Consider the following 19,740-nt stretch of genomic DNA (forward strand, 5'->3'; position numbering starts at 1 on the left):
CTGATGTACAACATATACAACACCTTTCCTTTAAGGATGACAGCAATGTGCAAATGTAGCCCAAGGAACTGGGCTAAGAAGCCAAGACTGAGAAATTAAAAAATTCTGTTCATGGTAACCCGGCTGTTGGTCACAGAATGTGGAGCTTCTTTCATCCAGCTGTGTGCTCTATCTCTGGACTTCCCTTTGGAAAGGTCATTTTCTTTTAGCCTCACAGTAGAGTGTCCAGTTATAATTGTGTAGTCTGAGAGCCTGGTGTTCTTTCCATGTGCACCATAATACACAAGCAAGCCTACAAATACGGTGTCTTTATAATTTGTATTATTCTTGCCAAGATTAGAGTATTAGTGTGATGCACACTATTTTGTAAACACTTGGTAAGAGCATCCCCTTTTCTTTACAGTAGTATCTGACATCTTGTATCTGAAATCATTTGTATCACATTTCCCATAATCTATAATTTTCATAGAGATCGCATACTTTTGGTCAATGAAATAAAACTGAACTGCTGGGAACTCTGCTAAATAGGTTTTCAATATGCTTAAGCTTGATTCTTCTGTCTATATAATTTCTGCTGTTCCTTTATAAAAGAATAACTCAGCAGTTTGTCTCTACCGGAGGACAGACACAAATATTTCAAAACCAAGTTATGTTAAAAGCCAGGCCAGTGACTTTAGGAAGCCAGTAAGCAATAAAAATTATGATAAGATCTTGGAAAGGGGGATTAAAGCACTATGGCGAATGGTATTGATTTTTGCTTATTTCATGGTAGCACTTCAAAAGCCTAATCCAGCGGGAGTCCTGCTGTAGGTTTGCCGATAGTGTTGAGCACAAACGCGTGCCAGACTAGAGTTGGTCCCTGCTCTGATGACCTTCCTCTCCAAAACATCAGAGGAGACCGTGACTATTACCCTCATTGATGCTCATGTGGGGTTCAGAGGCACAGAGAAATTTTTTGGTTTGTAAAGTGCGTGCCGGGGTTAGGACCCAAACTGCTGTCTTCCTGAAGTTCAGTTCCCGTCCACTACCTTAAACATAAACCTGTCTGTCTTTGGAAGTAGCTGTCTCTGCAGTAAATACTTTCTGCTTTTTGAAGAGAAAGTTACAGTTTCCAAACAGGTGAAAATGTCACCAATATCTTGACAACTGCCCTTGGACTGAAAGTATCACTAAACAAAAGCAGGATGGCAAATTTGGGTCCCTAGTGCCTTGACACAAGAGCTGCTCTGGTTTGTTTGCCCGTTGGGGTATGGTAACGGGCAGAAGCAGGCAAAGATTTGTCTGCTTGGGAGACTGTTACATAACCATGGGTTTAATGGGAAACATTATGTTGGGTTTGTTCAGGTCTTTCGGTAGGTATGCCAGTGACTTCAGTTAAATGGAGCTCTATTGAAAGCACATGGAGGGTAAGCGCTTTTTTCCCCAGCCTAAACAAACGTAGCTATTTTTTAAGTGCACGTGTGTGTTGCTCTTACCAAGATCAGAGCAATTTTAGTTTTGAGAGAAAGCACTAGAAAGGAGAGGAAAGCCCACAAAATTTCTCTTGAACTCAGCCTTTCTATAAATATTTATTCTGGACTGCTGAACTAGAAATTCATAGCCACATCAATTTATGTTTTAGTATTTCAGTTAGTGCTTTGAGAGTTTTTTTTTTTTCTTTTAAGCAGTTTTTGCTTAGACCTTTATTTTTAATGAAGCAATTTATATATTGTACTGTATGAGTTATCTTTGTTAAGCTGTTAAGTTTATGTGCTAAGACTATAAAGCTTAACTTTATCAATTTTACAGATTCTTATAGGATAAAAGCAGCACTGAGAGATGCTAAGAAGCAGTTAATGTTTTACAGTGGCCTTGTGTGTGGAAGTCTTAATTACTTAATGCATAGCAGTAAGTTGCACAGAATAAGCAATGCAGTGAGAAATGTTAAATGTTTAGGATATCTAATGTATTCATATCTTCACACTCCAATATTGCATTTTGTACATTTGTATGTTCATCAGTTCTGTTTTTTAATGAAACTTAAAGCAAACATCATGCCCAGTCTGGTTGCCAGCCCTAGAAAGTAGCGTTAGCAACGGGACGGTGCAGCTAACTGAGGAGGATTTTTATAACCTCTCCAGGACGCTGCCTTTGCCAGCAGTGGTCGTCGCTATCAGCAGACAGTTTTTAAATGAATGTCGAGCTCTGCACTCAACTCGGCAACCCAAAACGGTTTCAGTGTTTTCTGTGGCTGCTGCCAGACTACTAAATTGCAGGAAATAAATCTTGTCTGGCTGGAAATTGATAAAGGACGGACACCTTCATGCGGAGTGAAGAGTTTCTGTTACCTCCTTACAGCCCAGGTGTGCCTTGCTGCTCTCAGTTACGGATCTCATAGCTACAAAGCCTGTTTTCCAGTAGCTGTGTTTTGTGCACAGAAAGAAAGCATGTTTGTTTTTATTAATTTTCCACAGTAAGTCTTGCACAGTGTGTACACGTAGTGTGTAAATTTATACAGATTCCTTGCCTGCAAGTAGCACATATTGATGCAGCGTTCCTAAGAATAGCATCCCGAAGCCAGGAACGTATGAAGATGCAAGCTAGTCTGGTCAGTGGCACAGCTCTTAGAAGAGGGTTGGGCCTCTAGCATTTGGAGACATGTCAAATAAATTCGCATCTATTAAGATAAAAACTTCATATTGGTAAAATTAAAAATATATATTTTTTCAGTCTTCCAGCAGTAATATGTGATCAAAAATTGGTTTTTACAAGTATTTTTACACTGACTGACCATCTTTGTCTTGAGAAAGACAAGAAAGAGTGCGTTGTCTTATTAAAAAAATGACTCCGGATTCGAAACCCAAATATTATTGTTATGAAGGGATCGTTGCTCTCTGCAAATAACTGGTGCTGTTTAGTGTCGCTTTTTTGCGGTATCAGCGGAGTTTCTTGACCTGATGATGTCCCAGTCTCAAGCTGTGGTGCAGAGTTTGTCTGGATTCTGTGAGATAAAGCTAAATATTTACAATTTTCCTCCAAAGTGGGAGCATATGCACATATTGCTAATGACAGAGTGAAATCTTGGAGTTAATTTCAGCTCGTGTATGTTGGGGGGGGCTTCCTGGTTTGTGCGCTTTGGTCTAGACTCAGTCTGTATCCACCTTTCTGAGTTCTTACTAAATGAAGGATCTACAACTGACGGTAAAAATCTTTCTCAAGTGTTAAAAGCTGAAGTATCTTGGAGGGAAGAGGGGAGACGGTTTCCCAATGGTCTGTTTTTCTTGTGTTAAACTGTTTGATGTTTGAGCCTTTCTTCTAGGGCTGCCAAATAAAACTTATAAACAAAAGTAGTGGCAAACACAGTAACTCGGTCTTTACTATTGAAGTGGAGATGAATGAACTGCTTTGGTTGTTCTGACAGCTCTCACAACACAGCGAAACTCTGGTCGAACTTTTCAAAATCTCATTTTCTGCAGCAGAGATTCCTGCAGTTCTGAAGTGAACACTGGTCCTATCAGGAAACTTCTGGACTGCTCCTAAACTCACTGATGGACAGTTAAAGCAGTTGCTTCGTTTGGTAACATGTGATGGATATCTTGATTCAGAATAACCAAAGATGGTGGGGAAGGGAGGGGTGGAGTCAGATATTTTAGATGCCTGTGGGGTACCTGGAACAATTAGCAAGAGCTCTTTCCATTCAGTAGCCACAGTTATTTCCCTTTGAATTCATTTATGTTCTTACTGCATAATCCTAAATGACCCATAACCCCCCACACAGTTTGGCTATTTCTTTGCTTTTTTGGCATTTTAAACTATTCAAACTATTCAGCACCTCATAAAATTTAACACATTTTAAAAGGCCTTAACACCAGTTCATCAATGAAGAAAGCTTCCTCTTTGACACAAAAGAAAATCAAAAATCTGCAAATGTTTTCTTTGTGGGCAGTGGTGGTGGGTTTTTTTGATTTAGGAGAGGCTTAGAAGCAGGGAAGATTCTCTTTTAAATTGATGAGAACCTCACCCAAGCGAAGGCTGCAAAATTTATCTTCTCTGTTTTGTTGAGAGCTCTTGTGCTTGCCCTTGCCTTCAAAACCTTTCCTAGCCTGTGCTGCAGGCTCTATTCTGCAAAGCTGTGTTAAAGTATTGAGGCTACTGAGCACTGCCAACCTAATAACTTACTACGTTCTCCTGTGGTGTCGAGGGTGGCTGTTAACATTAACTTCTTTATAACAATATTTTGCAAACTTCTGGTTGTGCTACAAAGGCTCTGGACTATTCTGTCTGGAACCTCTTTCCTGTTATTCATAACTGTGCCCTCTGATACCTCTATACAAATACAACTATGTGATGGTGATGGGCTTCTGTCATTATTCAAGATATGAAGAGCAGCTGTTCTCCTGTGCTGCACCTTCAGTTCAGACCCTGTCTAGATTGTTCATGGCAAATCTTTTGGCAGGGAGAAAGTATGGTCAGATGATTTGTTCTAAGGATACTAAATATGGAAACCTAGTTTCCTTTTGGTGTGAGTTTGCCAAAGTCTCTGAGGGTTTCTACATCTCGGTTCCTCAGTTATGAAATGAGAGTGACATTTTCCTGCATGTGACAACTATGTATTTTGGAACAGAGATCGTCTTCAGCATGTACATAACTCAGTATCCTGTGCACTGTTCTGGCTTGTGACAAAGTGGCAGAATTTCACCTCTTTGCTTGTCATCCCTGTGTGCCGGGTGTAGCTCATTAAAATATGCAACAACTCCAGGAGAGCAGGAGGCTGTACAGTATTGGGGTGGCAAGTGGGGGGAATAGCCTAAGCTTCTCCTAGACTTTGGCAAAGGTTTATGGCATCTGACTGCTTTTGATTTGCCGACCAAAACAAACTTCAGAAAAGGGGAAAACTTGGACAATGTCTAAGATAGATCTAAAGAGGAACAGAGATTTGGCCTGCTTATAACCCCATGGTAAGTCCAGAAAAGTTGTATTTCAAGGAAAAAAAAAAAAAAAGTCCAGGTGAGCTATATGGGTGGTTTGCATAAAACTCGCCTCGCGTGTTTACAGCGGTAGGTCAGCTGGCTACCATGTGGGAAAAGTAGAAAGGCAGATGTTGCCTCTGGTAGAATGATTTATTAAAGCTCCATCAAAAAGCCACCACCATTCTGGGACTGCAACACCTGTGTGAAAATGCCTGCGCTAGTGTAACACAGGTTTAGCAGCATTACCAAGTCCATTAGCTGATTAGTAATATAGATACACAGAAATGTGTTCCTCTGTACAGTGTGTGTTCCCCTTATGTCCACTATACTGGAAAGGGTAGAGTGCACCTTAATAGCGTTCCCTATTCCATCTGAATGATGTTTAAAATTATTCTGGAGCTGTCTGAACAATGCTACTTTAAATGCAATAAATTTAAACTAATTCTTTAAATGAAATAAGTCTTAATTTAGGAAAAGCACCTAGGCATGTGATTAATTCCAAAGGATTTAAGTATGGCTTAAGCATATTCTTAAGAACTATATTGATTGGGGCTCCTATCTGAACTTAGAACTTAAATATAGTCAAAGCAGCTTCACAGCCAGTGCAGCTTGCAGCTCTGAAATTCCCCTTGAGTCCTTTGTAAGTCATTCAGAACAGATGGACTTGTTAGCATTAAGGTTCCTGGGAAGACATTGCCATATTCAAACAGCTATATTCTGGTGACTAAACGCACAACCAATATGCGTGCACCTCTAGGAACTCTCCACACTGAATTTTACAAGAAATTATGGTTAAATGCAAAAGATATGAGAAGAAATGATCTGCAGCTGCTGTCTGCTTTTCAGTTAGCAGACCATGTCTTCCATGGATAGGTCATAAATTCTTTCCTGTTGGAAGTACCATAAATGCTGATKCCCCTGAAGAACTGTGCTGGCATGTGTAGTGCTCAGCACCATTGTAATCTGCAAAAAGGGGTTGAATAGTGACATGACAAAATTTGCAGATAGAACAGAATTATTTAAGAGAGTCAAAGCTAAAACTGGTAAGGAGAGATATGCAAAAGGATCTCATTCCGTTGAGTGCCTGGACTATAGAATGGTAAATGCCATTCGGCACTGATGTAGAAAGGCACAAAGGAGAAACATAATATATACCTAGTGCGCTTTTATTAGCTATTACCACTCAGAAGAGAGATTTTTTTCCCCTGAACAGCTCTCTGATTAATCAGCCTAGGCTCAGGGAAATATAGCTATTAGGATGTTAAATATTATTTGGAAAGAAAAAAGCAAAGTGTACTGTGTCACTCCAGAAATCTTTGTGTTCCTCATCTTGGATATTTCATGCAGTTCTGGTCTTTCCCAATCTTGAATTAGAAAAGAGACAGGAAATTGGACTAGGATATCAGAGGTATTTCATGGCATCTAGTACAAGCATAGAATAATTAAACTAGGGCTCTTCAGTTGAATAAAACAAGCGGAGAAGGATTTGATACAGTTCTATACAATGATGAATGATATGGAAGTGAATAATGTTTGTTTGCTATTTCCCAAAATACAAAAAGTAGGGAGACAGTGAAGTATCAGACAGCAAGATTAAAGCAAACCAGAAGTAATTTTTCAGTTGGCATAATTAGAATAAGGAATTCATTGCTGGAAATTACTTGGGAGGAAAAGCATTGATGAATTCCAAAACTTAAGCAGTATCATGGAGGATAGGTCTGTTGATGGGTATTAAATATGATGGCCTGGATGCAACTGCAGATTGACAAGATCCATGAATATCTTTGTGCCAGGTGCAAAAAGGAGAGGCTAGGAAAGAATCAGTTGATGCGTATACTGTTTTAATACTATTGCTCTTTGGCATGTTCCCATGGCTAGTCTTGGGTTCAGGGCACTAGGTTAGAGGAATCTTTAACCTTATCCAGTACAGATATTTTTATACATATCTGATCTGCTTTTTACCCATTTGAAGCCACATGCAGTATTTTTGAAATCTCAATATTTACATCTAAGCTCTGTGGTTTTGTCTGCTTTGACCCTTGAGGTTTTTAGTTTAGGGTTTTTATAATGCTTGGTCTTTGGCTTTAAGGTTTGTATCCCTGATCTGAGTCTGGGAAAGGGGGACCTCAAATACGCTGTACTCTGTACTAGGGGAGGGATAGATCTTGTACTGCTATTCCCTTTTTACTTCATCTTCCACATATCTCTAGCCAGGTGTATAGATATTTCTATCATTTTAATCCTTAAAATATTGGGTGGAGGGCTGCTGGATTCCTATGGAAACCAGGGTTGACTTTGAAGAGTGCTGGTGAATGGAAAAAGGATGTGTTTCTGCACTGACCCTTCTGCTGTTCACACAATGCCTTACATGCAGCCTGGGAGGCCTGACTAAGCCTGTGCTAATGATGTACTAAGCTACTGCWCTTGCTTAAACTTGAATGCTCCAGAGTGTAATTTCGGGCTACCCTCTAAATTCCCACTATATGCAGGAGACAAATCTGGTTTGGGGATAATCTCATAGCTTGACATTTTCAGATGGAAAATCCAAATCAGCTTTTTTCTATCATTTGTGTAAAGCTTCACAAAAGTTTTGGCTCCATAGTGATGTTCTCCTTACAAAGAGAACTGCTGTTTTCTAAGAATTCTCTAATGTATTACTGTTTTGGGTACTTTTCCTTTCTGGTGACATATTTTGCCCATGACCACCGTAATGGCCGTGTGTCCTGTTTTGTGCATTTTAAGATGGAAATTTTGTCCTTGGATACCTGTATTCTTTCTTACACAATTAGGAATTGTGAGATGCACAAGCAGTTCAGTAGACATGGTTACATATTTTTCTTCTAAATTGTCTAAATAGCACATGCATGCAGTGTCAGCACTGGTTTATGATCTGAACTGAAAGCATGCTTCCAGCCTCTCTAGCAAGTCCAAATGGAGCATTGCAGAGTCAGTGAAGCAAGATCTAATGCATTTTCATCACAGTGAAAAAATTTTGTATGAGAAAACTCTTGTCTTTTGCTGCAGAATTCTGGATTGTCAGTACCAGCATTAGGGATGGAATAAACACAGAAACATGACAGAAAGTAATTCTTCCATGTGATCAAGTGATTTCCACACTTTCTAGGGTGGTTGGACCTTTTGCCAGGGAGCTGCACAGACTTTTGCAGATTGCCAGACAGCAGAATAGAACTCAAAGGAAGGATCTCTCCCATGAAAATAGAGTCCTTTAACTCTTCACCTTTCCCTAGCTTCCATTTCACCTGAATCCTGCAATAGAATCTAGATATTAGACCCAAGATCTGTAATCTGAACCCTTTGCATATGGGTTTATGATATAGATTTTTTAATAGACTTTTAAAAATGAACTAGAGTATACCGTTCTTCATTCATATCCCGATAGTTGGGTACAGCAGACAAAATGAGCGAGAAGTGCTCAACGTTTGCTATCATGTTTTAAGTTGGTGAAAACTACACGTTATTCAGCATATTCTGAAGTTGGGCCACAGGTTTTTCCATGAGATTTGGAAGAGGTAAACTGCATATGGCACACTAAAGGTGGTATTGCAGCAATGATTTTAAAGGAACAGTCTTTAACAAATGGGGAGAAAGTGCTAAGTCTCTTTCACCTTCTGGCCCTCCTTACATTTGCACTGAATTTTATGAATGGTGTCTTCAGGTAATTGTTTCTCATCTCTCATCATGGCAAAGGGAACAGTGATGAAGCTTGCTTCTGTGTTAGTGGTGTAGTCTATGATCTTTCCACCTGGGACTGTAAAAGACACTGAGATTTTCAACACGGACAGTATCAAAAGTATTAATGACAGCATCAACATTAGCAGTATCGAGGAGTTCAATTGAGCAAAAGTTTTCTCTTCATTGCCACAAGTGGGAACCAAGCAAAGCCCGTATGGTTTGAAGCTTCTGTAGGTGAAACCTAGAGAAGAGCGTAACGTAACTATGTATGTCTTGATATTGCTTAGGAACAGAACGTGGTGATTGCCAGAGATGGATGGTTTGGAGACTGGAGAATGAGTTGTAGCATTTGGAGGTGCTTTGCGGATGTTTTATTCTACTTTCTACTTTTTTTTTTTCTATCTCCCCTGACCTTTTCTTTTTTAAAGACAAGGATCTGTTTGAAGACTTCTGTTGTCATTTTTCTGTCACTGCTCCACATCATTTGGGAGAAGAACCAGATAATTTGCACACACCAGTTGTGAAGACTTATGTTTTCAGAGTAGTGTTCCAGTAAAGGTTACGCCCAAAAAAACTAATTTATGAGGATTGTGTGCACATGGAAGACGAAACCTAAACACCAGGTGTAATGTATCAGAGTTCAGCACTTAAAAACATGACCAAGGGTTACAGAAAGACCAGTATTGTTTCTTATAGGTACTATAGGTAATGCTTTGAAGTGAGCTATGTTTAGTCCTACTAATGTATTCCATTTCTGTTTTAAATGAGGCTATCATAGATTCTAGACTACTCCACAGAAGAGGTATCATTATTTACTTTGTTTGCAAGGTTGTAGCTAAGTCCCCAAATATTTAACATGTTCATGTTTAACTTTGCCAGGCAGGTTCTTTGTTATAGAAGTAAATTTTTAAAACGGATAAACTATTCTTGAGCTATGGTTTGTGTGTGTTTAAAGTCTCAGAAGGAGCTTGACAATATATCATGTTCACTTTCCCTTATCAAGAACATCTGCTGTTCATTTGTCAAAATGGACTGCAGTTCAGACCTGACAGAAGCATTGTTACAAGACTTGTGAAATAGGTGCACTGGCAAGAACCGTATTTCCCACCTGCACTAATCAAAACAATAGGAAAAAAAATATGCCACCTATTAGATGGAGTCCTATTCATGGTGTTCACATTGTAATCTCTACAGTTTTGTCGTACTCTTCTCCTTAAGATTGACAGAAAGAGTTCACATGCATATGAACATATGAAAATAAGAAGTGGCTTTTTTCTTATTAGAGAGCAAGCTGGGTAGAGCGTGTGCTAGAGTGTATCCAGTTCTTAGCATCCTCTACTAAGTCTGCTCTCAGGTACTTGATTTCCCTCACAGGTCTTTTGATGAAGATCAGGATACAGAAACTCTTGGCTCTTGATGGAAGGCACGTAGAGGACACTGGCTAGAGTTTGATGACTATGGGAGCCACCTCTTTTTTTGTATGACCTACCAGGAATATCATAAGACATGTCCACAGAACAGCTTTTACTGCCTGGATTGAATTTCTTAGGGCTGCAGAAAGGCACTGAATTGCCTTCAGCTGCTTGACCTTCAAATAAACTCATCTATCAGATAACTTGGAATAAAATGAGCAGTTTTCTTTTTGCTAGCCCAGACATTGAAAGGAGAGGTACACTCTCTGTACAGTCTCTACTGTATTTCAAGTGTAAATTGCTATATGACACCTTTTCCTACATCTTCACTCTTTGAATAGAATTACATTTACAGAATTTGTCATGCTACTTAATTGCATTCCTTCTTCTGCTTTCTTGATACAGTTTCCTGGATCTATTGATCTCTGTATCTATTGCCTAAGTTTTGCAAAAGGCGCTAGTAATTTGCCTTCTGCTAGATAATGAGTAGCTGCCAGGTCAAGTCTTTTCTTTTTTATGGCCACTTTTGCTTGCAGGCAGCAGAATAAAGGTCAAACTCTGTCAACCATTGCAGATGTTCTACTCTTCCCTTCATTCTTGACTCAGTTCTATCTTGTTTGCCTCTTAAGTCTCCTCTCAGTGTGACCTCTGATGAACTGCCCAAACCATACTCTTTGGAGAAACTCAATGGCAACATCTGGTAAGTGTAAGTGAGGCTATTTTCTTTTTATCCCTTTGTAAGTTCTGATCTCTGTAAGCCTTTTCAAGGCTACAGTTCCCAGAAGTGTTTGGTTCCTGGTTGAATGTGGCAATGGGACAGAGGGTGGACTGCAGACCATTCTCAAAAAGCTAGCTCACTCCTGTGATATTCCTTAATGTTAAGATGGGTAACTAGCCAAACAAGCAAGACTCCTGCTATTCTCCTAGAGAAGGAGTTTGCTGCTGTCAAACATTATCTACCAACCCACTGACCAGTTTCTCTTACAGTCTTTGCTGAGCAGGGTTTTCTGTGGAAGACTCATTTTCCCTGTGGGAGGAATGAATAATCATTAGAAAGATAAAAAAGGATACAGTGACTTATCAAGTATTCATGGTAAGAATGAAGGGTCAAAATGATGCTAATGTCAAATATAGCAAAAAGGAATTTAGCCTGACATGACTACACTTTAACCATTTGTTGTGGTTTCTCTTGGAATTTAATGTCCTTGATCTTATAGCCATAGTCTCTTCCAGCCTTGTTTTCCATGAGAGTCCAACTAATCCATTTTTCCTTAAGGCAGATTCAACTTTATGCCTCTCATTCCTGATAGATGATTGTCTAATCTGTTCTTAACAACCCGCAATGATGGCAAACTTCCAGTGGTAAAAAAGTCTCTTACTTATCCTGTCCACCATGGATGTGGGAAACAGTTTATTCTCTCCTGCTTTACCGGTACTGTTATGCATTAGAAGACAATTCTCATCACTGCTCTTCTCTTTGCTGGACTTGTTCCCCAGTTCCATGTGATCTGTATTTTCATGTTATTATGATGCTTCCAGCTACTACGTATAGTCTAGTTGTAAATGCACTAGCTGCAATACTAACCATCAGTCTTTTTAATAAATTATTTCTCTGTGCTGCAATGAATGAAATGCAGGTTTTAAAAATCAGTTGTAACCTCAAGGGCTGCATATCCCTAAAAGTCTCAAGACATGTGGAAAAGTCAAATTTTGCATAATCTTTTATCACCACACATGTGAATTAAAACAGCAAAAACTTCCATACATTTTCTCTTAGAAGCATATTCCATATTTTATGTCTCAATTATAAATGGATGGTTATGATAAGGAGTTCTTATCACTGAGAACCAGGTGTTAAAAGCAGTGTCACTGAACTGCAGGAAGGGAAAACTGCTGTTTTTAGGATATTATATACCAGCCACTACTCTGTTACACTTTAACAGCCTACAGAGGGGACAACCTTTCTCAAAAAAAAGCAAGGTAGGCCAGCTGTATTGAAAACTACATTTTAAATAGTACATGAAGTATGAAAAGTTGAATAGAGAATAATATTTCTGTCTTTAGAAGATAAATCCAAAAGAAATTGTTCTTTACATGGATTGAACCATCCAAATACAACTGATTCTTTCATTCATTGAATGAATAGTTTACATACAGTGGTCTTGATTCTGAATTTTGTGGAAGAAAAGGAAAAGGTGGTCCACAAAGATAGCAGCACAACTGAACTCTCTATGCTGACAGAATCTGGATACTTTAAAATTCTTATTTTGTTGGAGACAGTAACCCTTGACAGGAATTTGAGTGGATGACAGAATTCATATTGTAGCATATGAAATCATCTTTAAGAGGGGTGTTATTTTGAATAGCAACTTCATGATGGTTGTCTCATTGCCAGCCTTTCTTGGTAGAACTTTTGCTCTGCTGGTCTGCATACGATGTACTTTTGGGGGATTTTGCAATCCAAGGCAGGCTTTTGATAGGCTATTTTGTTTCTGATCTCATTGTGCTGTGTGTTGCTATGACCTTGAGTAGCGGTTTGTGACATATATCGTAACATCAAGCGCTGAACACCACAGCCAGTATAATGAGCACAATATTAGAATATGTCATGTAATGCTTGCCGTCATTTCCAATAGTCTTGAGGTACTATAGTTAGAGTGACTAACACTCAGCACTAGTACGCTCCCCGGCAATGTTTGTCACTGCTACCTACACTTCAGATTGTTGCTACTTCTGGCTGACTCTTTTGGATGCCCTGGGTTTATGTTCATTGTTAACCTCACTGGAGCCGGTGATAGTTATCACAAAGCAGTATATGACTCTGAAGTTAAAAGCGTAAACCAAAAGAGTGCATCAGATTACCCTAAATTGCCGCAGCAACTGTAACACATCTGAGCAGGCAAACTGCTGTGTTTTTTTTAAATTGGTACATAAGCAGCCTTTGTGTGGAGCATAGTTACTGGCCAAGTTTTAGAAAATCCCTCTTGCACTTTGGAATGGTCAAGGAAAAGGGTCATTGAATATATTTGGCTGTGTTGGTCACTGAATGCATGTAGGTTTGTGACAATGGAGTCTAGATGGTAGAAATGTGTTTTTGAATGCTACTGTCCTTTGGAGGGATAGCTTCATAGATTTGTTGTATTTTTTTCTCTTTCCTTCTTTTCTTGGGGACCTGGCACCATCCCTTTTCAATGGGATTCCCCCAGGCCTAGATGCAGACCTGAATCTGGACTATAGAAGTTTCAAGAGCAACAGCTCTTCCCTCTTCCTGTATGGCTGGATAGAGCAAAAGGCCTGTTTTATCTTAGCAGACTTCTTCAGGAAGACCCTAAGCGATTGATGGGTCCAGCCAAAAACTCAAAACCCATGTTTGTGATAATACAGGGGTTATTTGCTGCTTGCTGTCAATTTTCTACTTGTTAGCATTGTACAGCCAGTAAAGAAAAGCCGTAATCTCGCTGGGACTGGCAATACCCCTATAGGCCAGGCTGTAAATAAAGGTTATAGCCCTCTGCTGCTGGGCATTAAATAAGCAGATAAATTTCTCTTTCCTGTGGATTATTCAAGGCAGATGTTTTTACTGAGTTCTGGAAAGGTTAGGGAGGCATATAAAACCTGCTGCAGTTCTGGAATTGATCCATTAGGATCAAAACCCAGTAACCAGTGATTCGTTTAAGAGTCCCTGACACTTTTTTGGCAAGACTATGTATTTCAGAGAGGGCTGAAACACATTTCAAGCCCAAACCTGAAGCAAATCCTTTCAGAAAAGCGGTTCTGTAAACTTCTGCTTTCCCGTCATTTCATTTTCAACAAAAAAATGAAAGAAAAAAAATACAGCGTTTGGGAAGGGAATGACTCAACCTTTTGAAAGGAAATGGCATGCTGATTGCCTGCATTTGTAATTTTCTATGTGGCATTTCCTAAGTGTAGAGGTGTGGATGACCAAAATAATACAGATATAGCAAGCATGAAATAAACAGACATGGAAAAAATGGAAAAATACTTAAAGTAGGCTCAGCCATGTGATACTGGATGGGCATGTGTAATTGTCTACCAGAACTTGATGGGTCAGGTAAAAATGGCCTCTTGTGGTCCAAGAGGGACTTAGGAATATGGTAAAACAAAAGCAAAAATGGAAGGAAAATGTTTCGCATTGCTTCAACCCCCTTAGTTCACCAGGAAAAGTGATTGAACATTTGTGCTTGGGCCGTTTGAAGCTGGATAGAACAATACATAATAGAAAATACCGGACGGAATGATTGTGAACTGGAAAAAATAGTAAATATAGTAGGCGAAGTGTAATTGATGACTTGTATTCATAGGCCAGAATCTCAGCAGCTGTAAACTGACATGGCGAGACTAGCGTTAGTCTAGACGTTGTGATGTAATGCACGGAGAAGGTGGTTCTTCACGCCAGCCCAAGTGCTGCTCTGTGGATTTACTGTTTCCTCCTTGAAATAGCAGTTTCAAAGACATTTTGCCTAAAATGTTAAAAGTTAATATCCATTAAAGCAGGAATGAGAAGTAGAAACTCCAGTCTAATGTACTCTTTGGCTTGGGTAAGTCTTGTTGGTTTCTTAATCTAGAAAGAGAAGATACGTAGGGCATTGCCAAGTTAATAGGCAGAAAGGGCTCTCTGGTACAAGTCACGTTCTGTACCAGTGAGCACATTATCAACTCACAAATGCTACACTACTGTAAAAATGTCGTTTTGATGCTTTGTAGCCTCCTCCTTGTGAAAATGAGATGTGCTGGGAAAGATATCCTTCCTGGGAGCCTGCCCTCTGAGTGGGCACTAAACCAATGTGATGGAATAGTGCTAAGGGGCATGGTTGGGTGGGAGCTGCTGTTTTTCAGATAGCACAGGAAAGAAAAAGCATGGCCACACAGAGCTTTAAAAAGATGTTATGGTAATTTTAAGCAGTAATCAAGACTCCCTGTTGCACAGGATCCCACAATGCATTCATCACAGAACATGGTTGTTACATAGGTAAAGGTAGACTTAGAAAGAACTTGAGAAGTTTGTACCAGAAGCAGGAAGTTTCTCTGGCTTATTCAGTGTATTCATACGCTTGGCAAACATTAATGTCCTTTAACAACATCTTGTATAATAAGTAAGTAATGCCAGAAAGAAGAGGTCACCACCTCACTAGCAAAATTAATTTGTTTGAACTGATACCCAAGGAGTTAAAGGAAAGAGAAACATTTCTGACAGCTGTAAGTTAAGTTCTGACAGATGAGAAACCCAGCTGGAGTGAGGTGGGGCAGGATTAAAAATGAAAGATCTTGAAAGAAGAGAACCTAAGAATGGGTAAGGCTGGTTGGCTAAAGTTTGCAATTTGGAAAGTTAGTGCTGTGCAGCAGAAGGCGGCAGAGCTGAAACGCTGAACTGAAACTGAGAGGAGGATGCTGGGAGATATCTGGACAAGCCACAACCAAGCCTTCTTCAAATCAAGACAGGTCATCAATATTTTGCCCACCTGGAGGCTGAGGGGCTTCCTGTTCAGTTGGCAAGTTTTGATAGCATAAGCCAGAATGCAGCATTGCTGCTTTCTCAGTGAGCAAACACAGCTACAAAAAGATTACTCATCCCACTTCATCTTGATCCACTCAGTTACTTTATGACATTTAGGCAAGGGATCAAAGAGCTGGAAGGTGGAGAGCTAACATATCAGAGTGGGGGAATAGGAAAGAAGGGGGAAATACCGTAATCAAGAGTTGTTATGACGACTGAGGAAGTGTTCTAACAGTTAACACGTACTAAAGCAACCTTCAAAGACGATGGCATCTCTCATAAAGCAGAGGAAGAACCTTTGCCTGATGAGTTAATTCTGTGGGGAAAACTGGTATATGTCTGTTTTTCCCATCTTTTTATGAAAAAAAACCCCACAGATCCTCAGCTGTGTTTCAGCCACTTCATCGAAATCAATGACTCTGCTCTCAGTTTTGCCAACTGAAGATCTGTCTGCAAATCTGAAGGTATCGTTAATGCAGGCAGGGGTATACTAATATGGTTGCTATTTAATGAGCATAGGGCTGGTTTGTTTTGTTGAAATCTGTTCTTTGGCCTAGCAACAGATCACAGAGCTACTTATATGTAGCAGTGTGTTTGTGTGAATATGCCTAGGTCTTTATATCCTGCCATGATAACATCAGACTGCCCCTTAATGACACTTTCTCAGATGGCAGCTTCTTATCTTCTGCTTTTAAGGACGAAGACAATAGTTGTCAAATGAAAGTGCCTGCATCTCTTGCCTGTATATTGGCAGGAGCTACTACTCAGCCCACTTGAAAACTAGATAGATCCATACAGATTTACAACAGAAGCCTAATCCTTGGCAACCATGGTATTAATGTTTGGTCTACATACCTTGCATGCTCAGAGGTACGGCAGAAGTTCTGCCTTTGAGTGGGAAGCCGGGTGTCAGGATTCTTTGTTAGTGCCTTTGCTGTGTCTGCAGGCAAACAGTTCTAGAGGAAAACTTTCACTGCGTAGGTCTCTATCTGCTGACTAGTCTTATGACTTTAACAGTTTGTCTTATCCAAGAGTTTCTTCATTTCATTAGGTTCTGCCATTTGGCTTGCAAAGAGTATGTGCTTAACAGCTCTTGTGTCAAGAGCTTTCCACTGCATTGCTAAATGTCCAGCATTTCTTCCTAATACGATCATGTTGTTTACCTTCTTTCTCCCTTCTCTCTCCCATCTTTCTAGGTCAGAGGCTACCCAGAGCCTCAGATCACGTGGTACAGAAATGGGCATCCTGTCCCAGAGGGAGAACGTTATGTTGTGGATCGCAGCATTCGGGGGATATTCAGCTTGGTAATCAATGGCGTGCAGGAAGGCGATGGTGGTAAATACACCTGCGAGGCTGCAAATGATGGTGGGGTTCGTCAGGTGACTGTGGAATTGACAGTGGAAGGTAAGAGAGCATTTATACTGCTGTTGTGATGATTACAGAGTTTCACTGTATGGATAAGGTGTATTGAACTGTCTGGTTAAGATCATAACTGTACATACATGCTTTCTCACTGGAGCAGGAGTAAGACTAATTGCATTGCTGTTGTCTTTGGAAGAGTGATCTGACAGGACTGGAAGGAAATCCCATTGTCCTAGCCCTAACTCCAACATGAGCGCAGGGAGCGGGGCCCACAGTCCTGTATTTACAGAATGTTTTGCTAATGTCTAATGTCTTTGTATCTGCATGCTATACTTAACAACTTTCTCCATCCCCCATCCCCTCTAGTGATCTGTGAGCTACGAATGGGATGTTACCTTTGTTCATTCACAGGAATTTTCTCGCTAAAAACTGATACAATATTTTGAAAAATTAGGTGGAGGCTTCAGTTAGAACAAAGAAACCTTTGACTTCTGTTCATGTACAATGGCACACTGTATTGCTGAACAGGATAGAATGTATTCCAGTGAAGGAATACGTGGTTACTATGAATAACATCCATATTTTATATTTTCGGAACCCTTCATAGAGATCTAGCTTTACAAATTAAGATTGACTTCATATTGGACACTATGTTGCATACCAAGGACCTGACTGAAGCAAGTGAAAACTCTTACACTTGTTATCATACAGATACTGGATTCATACTTATAAAATTATAAACAGGTTACAAACTGTCTGAGAAAATATTTGAAAATAAGATGCATCTTTCTAGTCTCAAAAAGAAGGCAGAAATATTCTAATAGCTGTAAAGGACCTCTTTTTCTGGAAGTTGGGCCACCATTTTGAAAGCCTAAAAGATCTTTCAGAAGCTTCATAAAAGAAACAGCCGTCTTCTGCCTGTCTCTTCCTTTTTTCTCTAGGAGAAGAGGGATTCTGACTGTACATGTTCTGCTTGTGAGGGGCAAGGCTTGAACCTACAGATTTTACACTGTGAACAGCTTTGTCCTCTCCAAGCTCCATCCTTTCTGATGATTCTCCCTTTCTCATCCAGTGCTGTGGTGGTGTAAACAGCCTTCCCGTTACCACACCTGAACTACTTGTTATGTTAACCTCGGGGTGCTGTTCCATTCTTGGCTTTACTTATGGACACTTCTTCCTGGGGCCTTAAGAGGAGAGGACACTGGTTTGGATTCCTTTTTGAGGTTGTCTGTGGGGTGTCTTCTTTGCCCCTTTCCTCTGACTTGCTCTATGGCCACACTCAGCAGCATAGCCAGCCTGAGCTAGCTGTAGTGGAAGGGCTCAATGGACTAATAAAATTCCATTTTATCACTAAATACATATCTTTTTAAAAGTGGCAGCCATCCATGCATCCATCAAACATCAGTTTTGCAATGGGTATGATTATGTGTGACTCCCAACCAAAACCAGTGAAGTTCTATCTGCTGAAGTAATTGTTGAAACTAGCCACGTATGACTGTAAAATTTCAGCTCATACAACACGTGGTCAGTTTTAGCTAGAGCTGCTCTTTTGGTGGGAGTCATTGTGTTAGTAGAACTGCTTCTGACCTCCCTTCATATTAGCTCTCTGCTAGTCTAACGAGAGGACCTGCATCACCAGTGCTGTACAGCCACATGCCTTAGGAAGCGCACAGTATAAACAAGATGGGGAGACGAGGGAACAGGCACAGAGCACTGAAGTGCTCTTCCCCAACCATCATAGTGGTGACAGGGCTGTAGCTGGGTTCAAAAAGGCATCAGCCTGCTCTGCCTGCCATCCTGAGCTGAGGGACAAGATGTGGGCTGACAGCTGTCATGCTTCTAGGATGGAGCTAGCTCATGTAAGACCAGGTAAGAGCTGGTATTTGTCTGTACCTGGGTCTCCATGTCTCCTGAGACCTCTCTGCTATGTTGCTCTGCCTTGCTCAGATGGATTTCACATTTTAAGACATTTTGCAGGGAACTACATGTCTACAGCTAGGTAAAGTGTGTGTTCGGCTTCAGAGGTGTATGATGATGCACCAGTTACAAGAGTCCTGGCCTTAAAGTCATTGCTGAAAACTTTGAGATTTTCATGGAAGCAACCACTCAGGACAGAAACAGAGGCCTGGAAAGTAAGAATTTTCTTTCAGGTAGTAGAAACTGTGGCAATCTTGGATGCTTCACAGCGTATCAGACAGGCACACGGAGGCAATGGATTTCTGGAGTTCTCCATGGATGCTTCCATTTGCAAAGCAGAACGCCTGGTTGCAATTGCGTACCTAATGTCACACAGGAAACAGCTAAGATCAAACCCAGGAATTTTTAAGAGAACATCTGCATATTAGATAGTTGCAAACTGCCAAATTTAAAATGTAAGGAGTGACACAAAACCAGAGAAGGATAGAAATCCATAGCACTGCCTCTCTTTCCCATTTGGTCATGTCAGAGATCTGCTGAATATCAAAGCTGCTCAGGTCACGACTTTGTGTTAAATCCCAGAAGCAAAGCAAAAATCCTCAGCAGTCCTGAAGAAATTAGCATTTGGGTCTATTCAGAGTCAAAATCTCTTACAGAAATCCTTGGAGTACACACTGAAATATGCATAGGTCTGGCATGATTATTAATGCCTTCTGTTCTAAAAATTATTCAAAATATTTTTTCCTATTTTAAAGTTGTCCAAATGACAGCTTGCACAGAGGCAGAGTGTTTTTAAACCTTTTCTTATATCGGTTGTTCTGACCTGTTTTTTGCTGCACTTCAGCAGCAATTTCATGGCCATACTCAATGACTGAATTTCTCAGAGTTTAAG

At 40.2% G+C, this 19,740-nt stretch overlaps 1 protein-coding gene across 7 annotated transcripts in view; it reads left to right on the forward strand.

Annotated features, from left to right (window-relative positions):
* MYLK (myosin light chain kinase) overlaps nt 1-19,740 on the forward strand; it is a 227,901-nt gene that overhangs the window by 80,000 nt on the left and 128,161 nt on the right. For 6 of the 7 annotated variants that reach the window (XM_026082130.1, XM_026082135.1, XM_026082133.1 and 3 more), the window contains one exon: nt 16,766-16,973. In XM_026082130.1, coding sequence (XP_025937915.1) covers nt 16,766-16,973 — 208 coding nt within the window. Of the gene's footprint in view, nt 1-16,765; nt 16,974-18,983; nt 19,064-19,740 lie in introns of those variants that run through there. The other variant, XM_026082136.1, reaches the window with a different exon arrangement.

Source organism: Apteryx rowi, unplaced genomic scaffold (assembly GCF_003343035.1).
Source record: "Apteryx rowi isolate R43461 unplaced genomic scaffold, aptRow1 scaffold_57, whole genome shotgun sequence".
In the NCBI taxonomy this organism is placed as follows: Eukaryota; Metazoa; Chordata; class Aves; order Apterygiformes; family Apterygidae; genus Apteryx; species Apteryx rowi.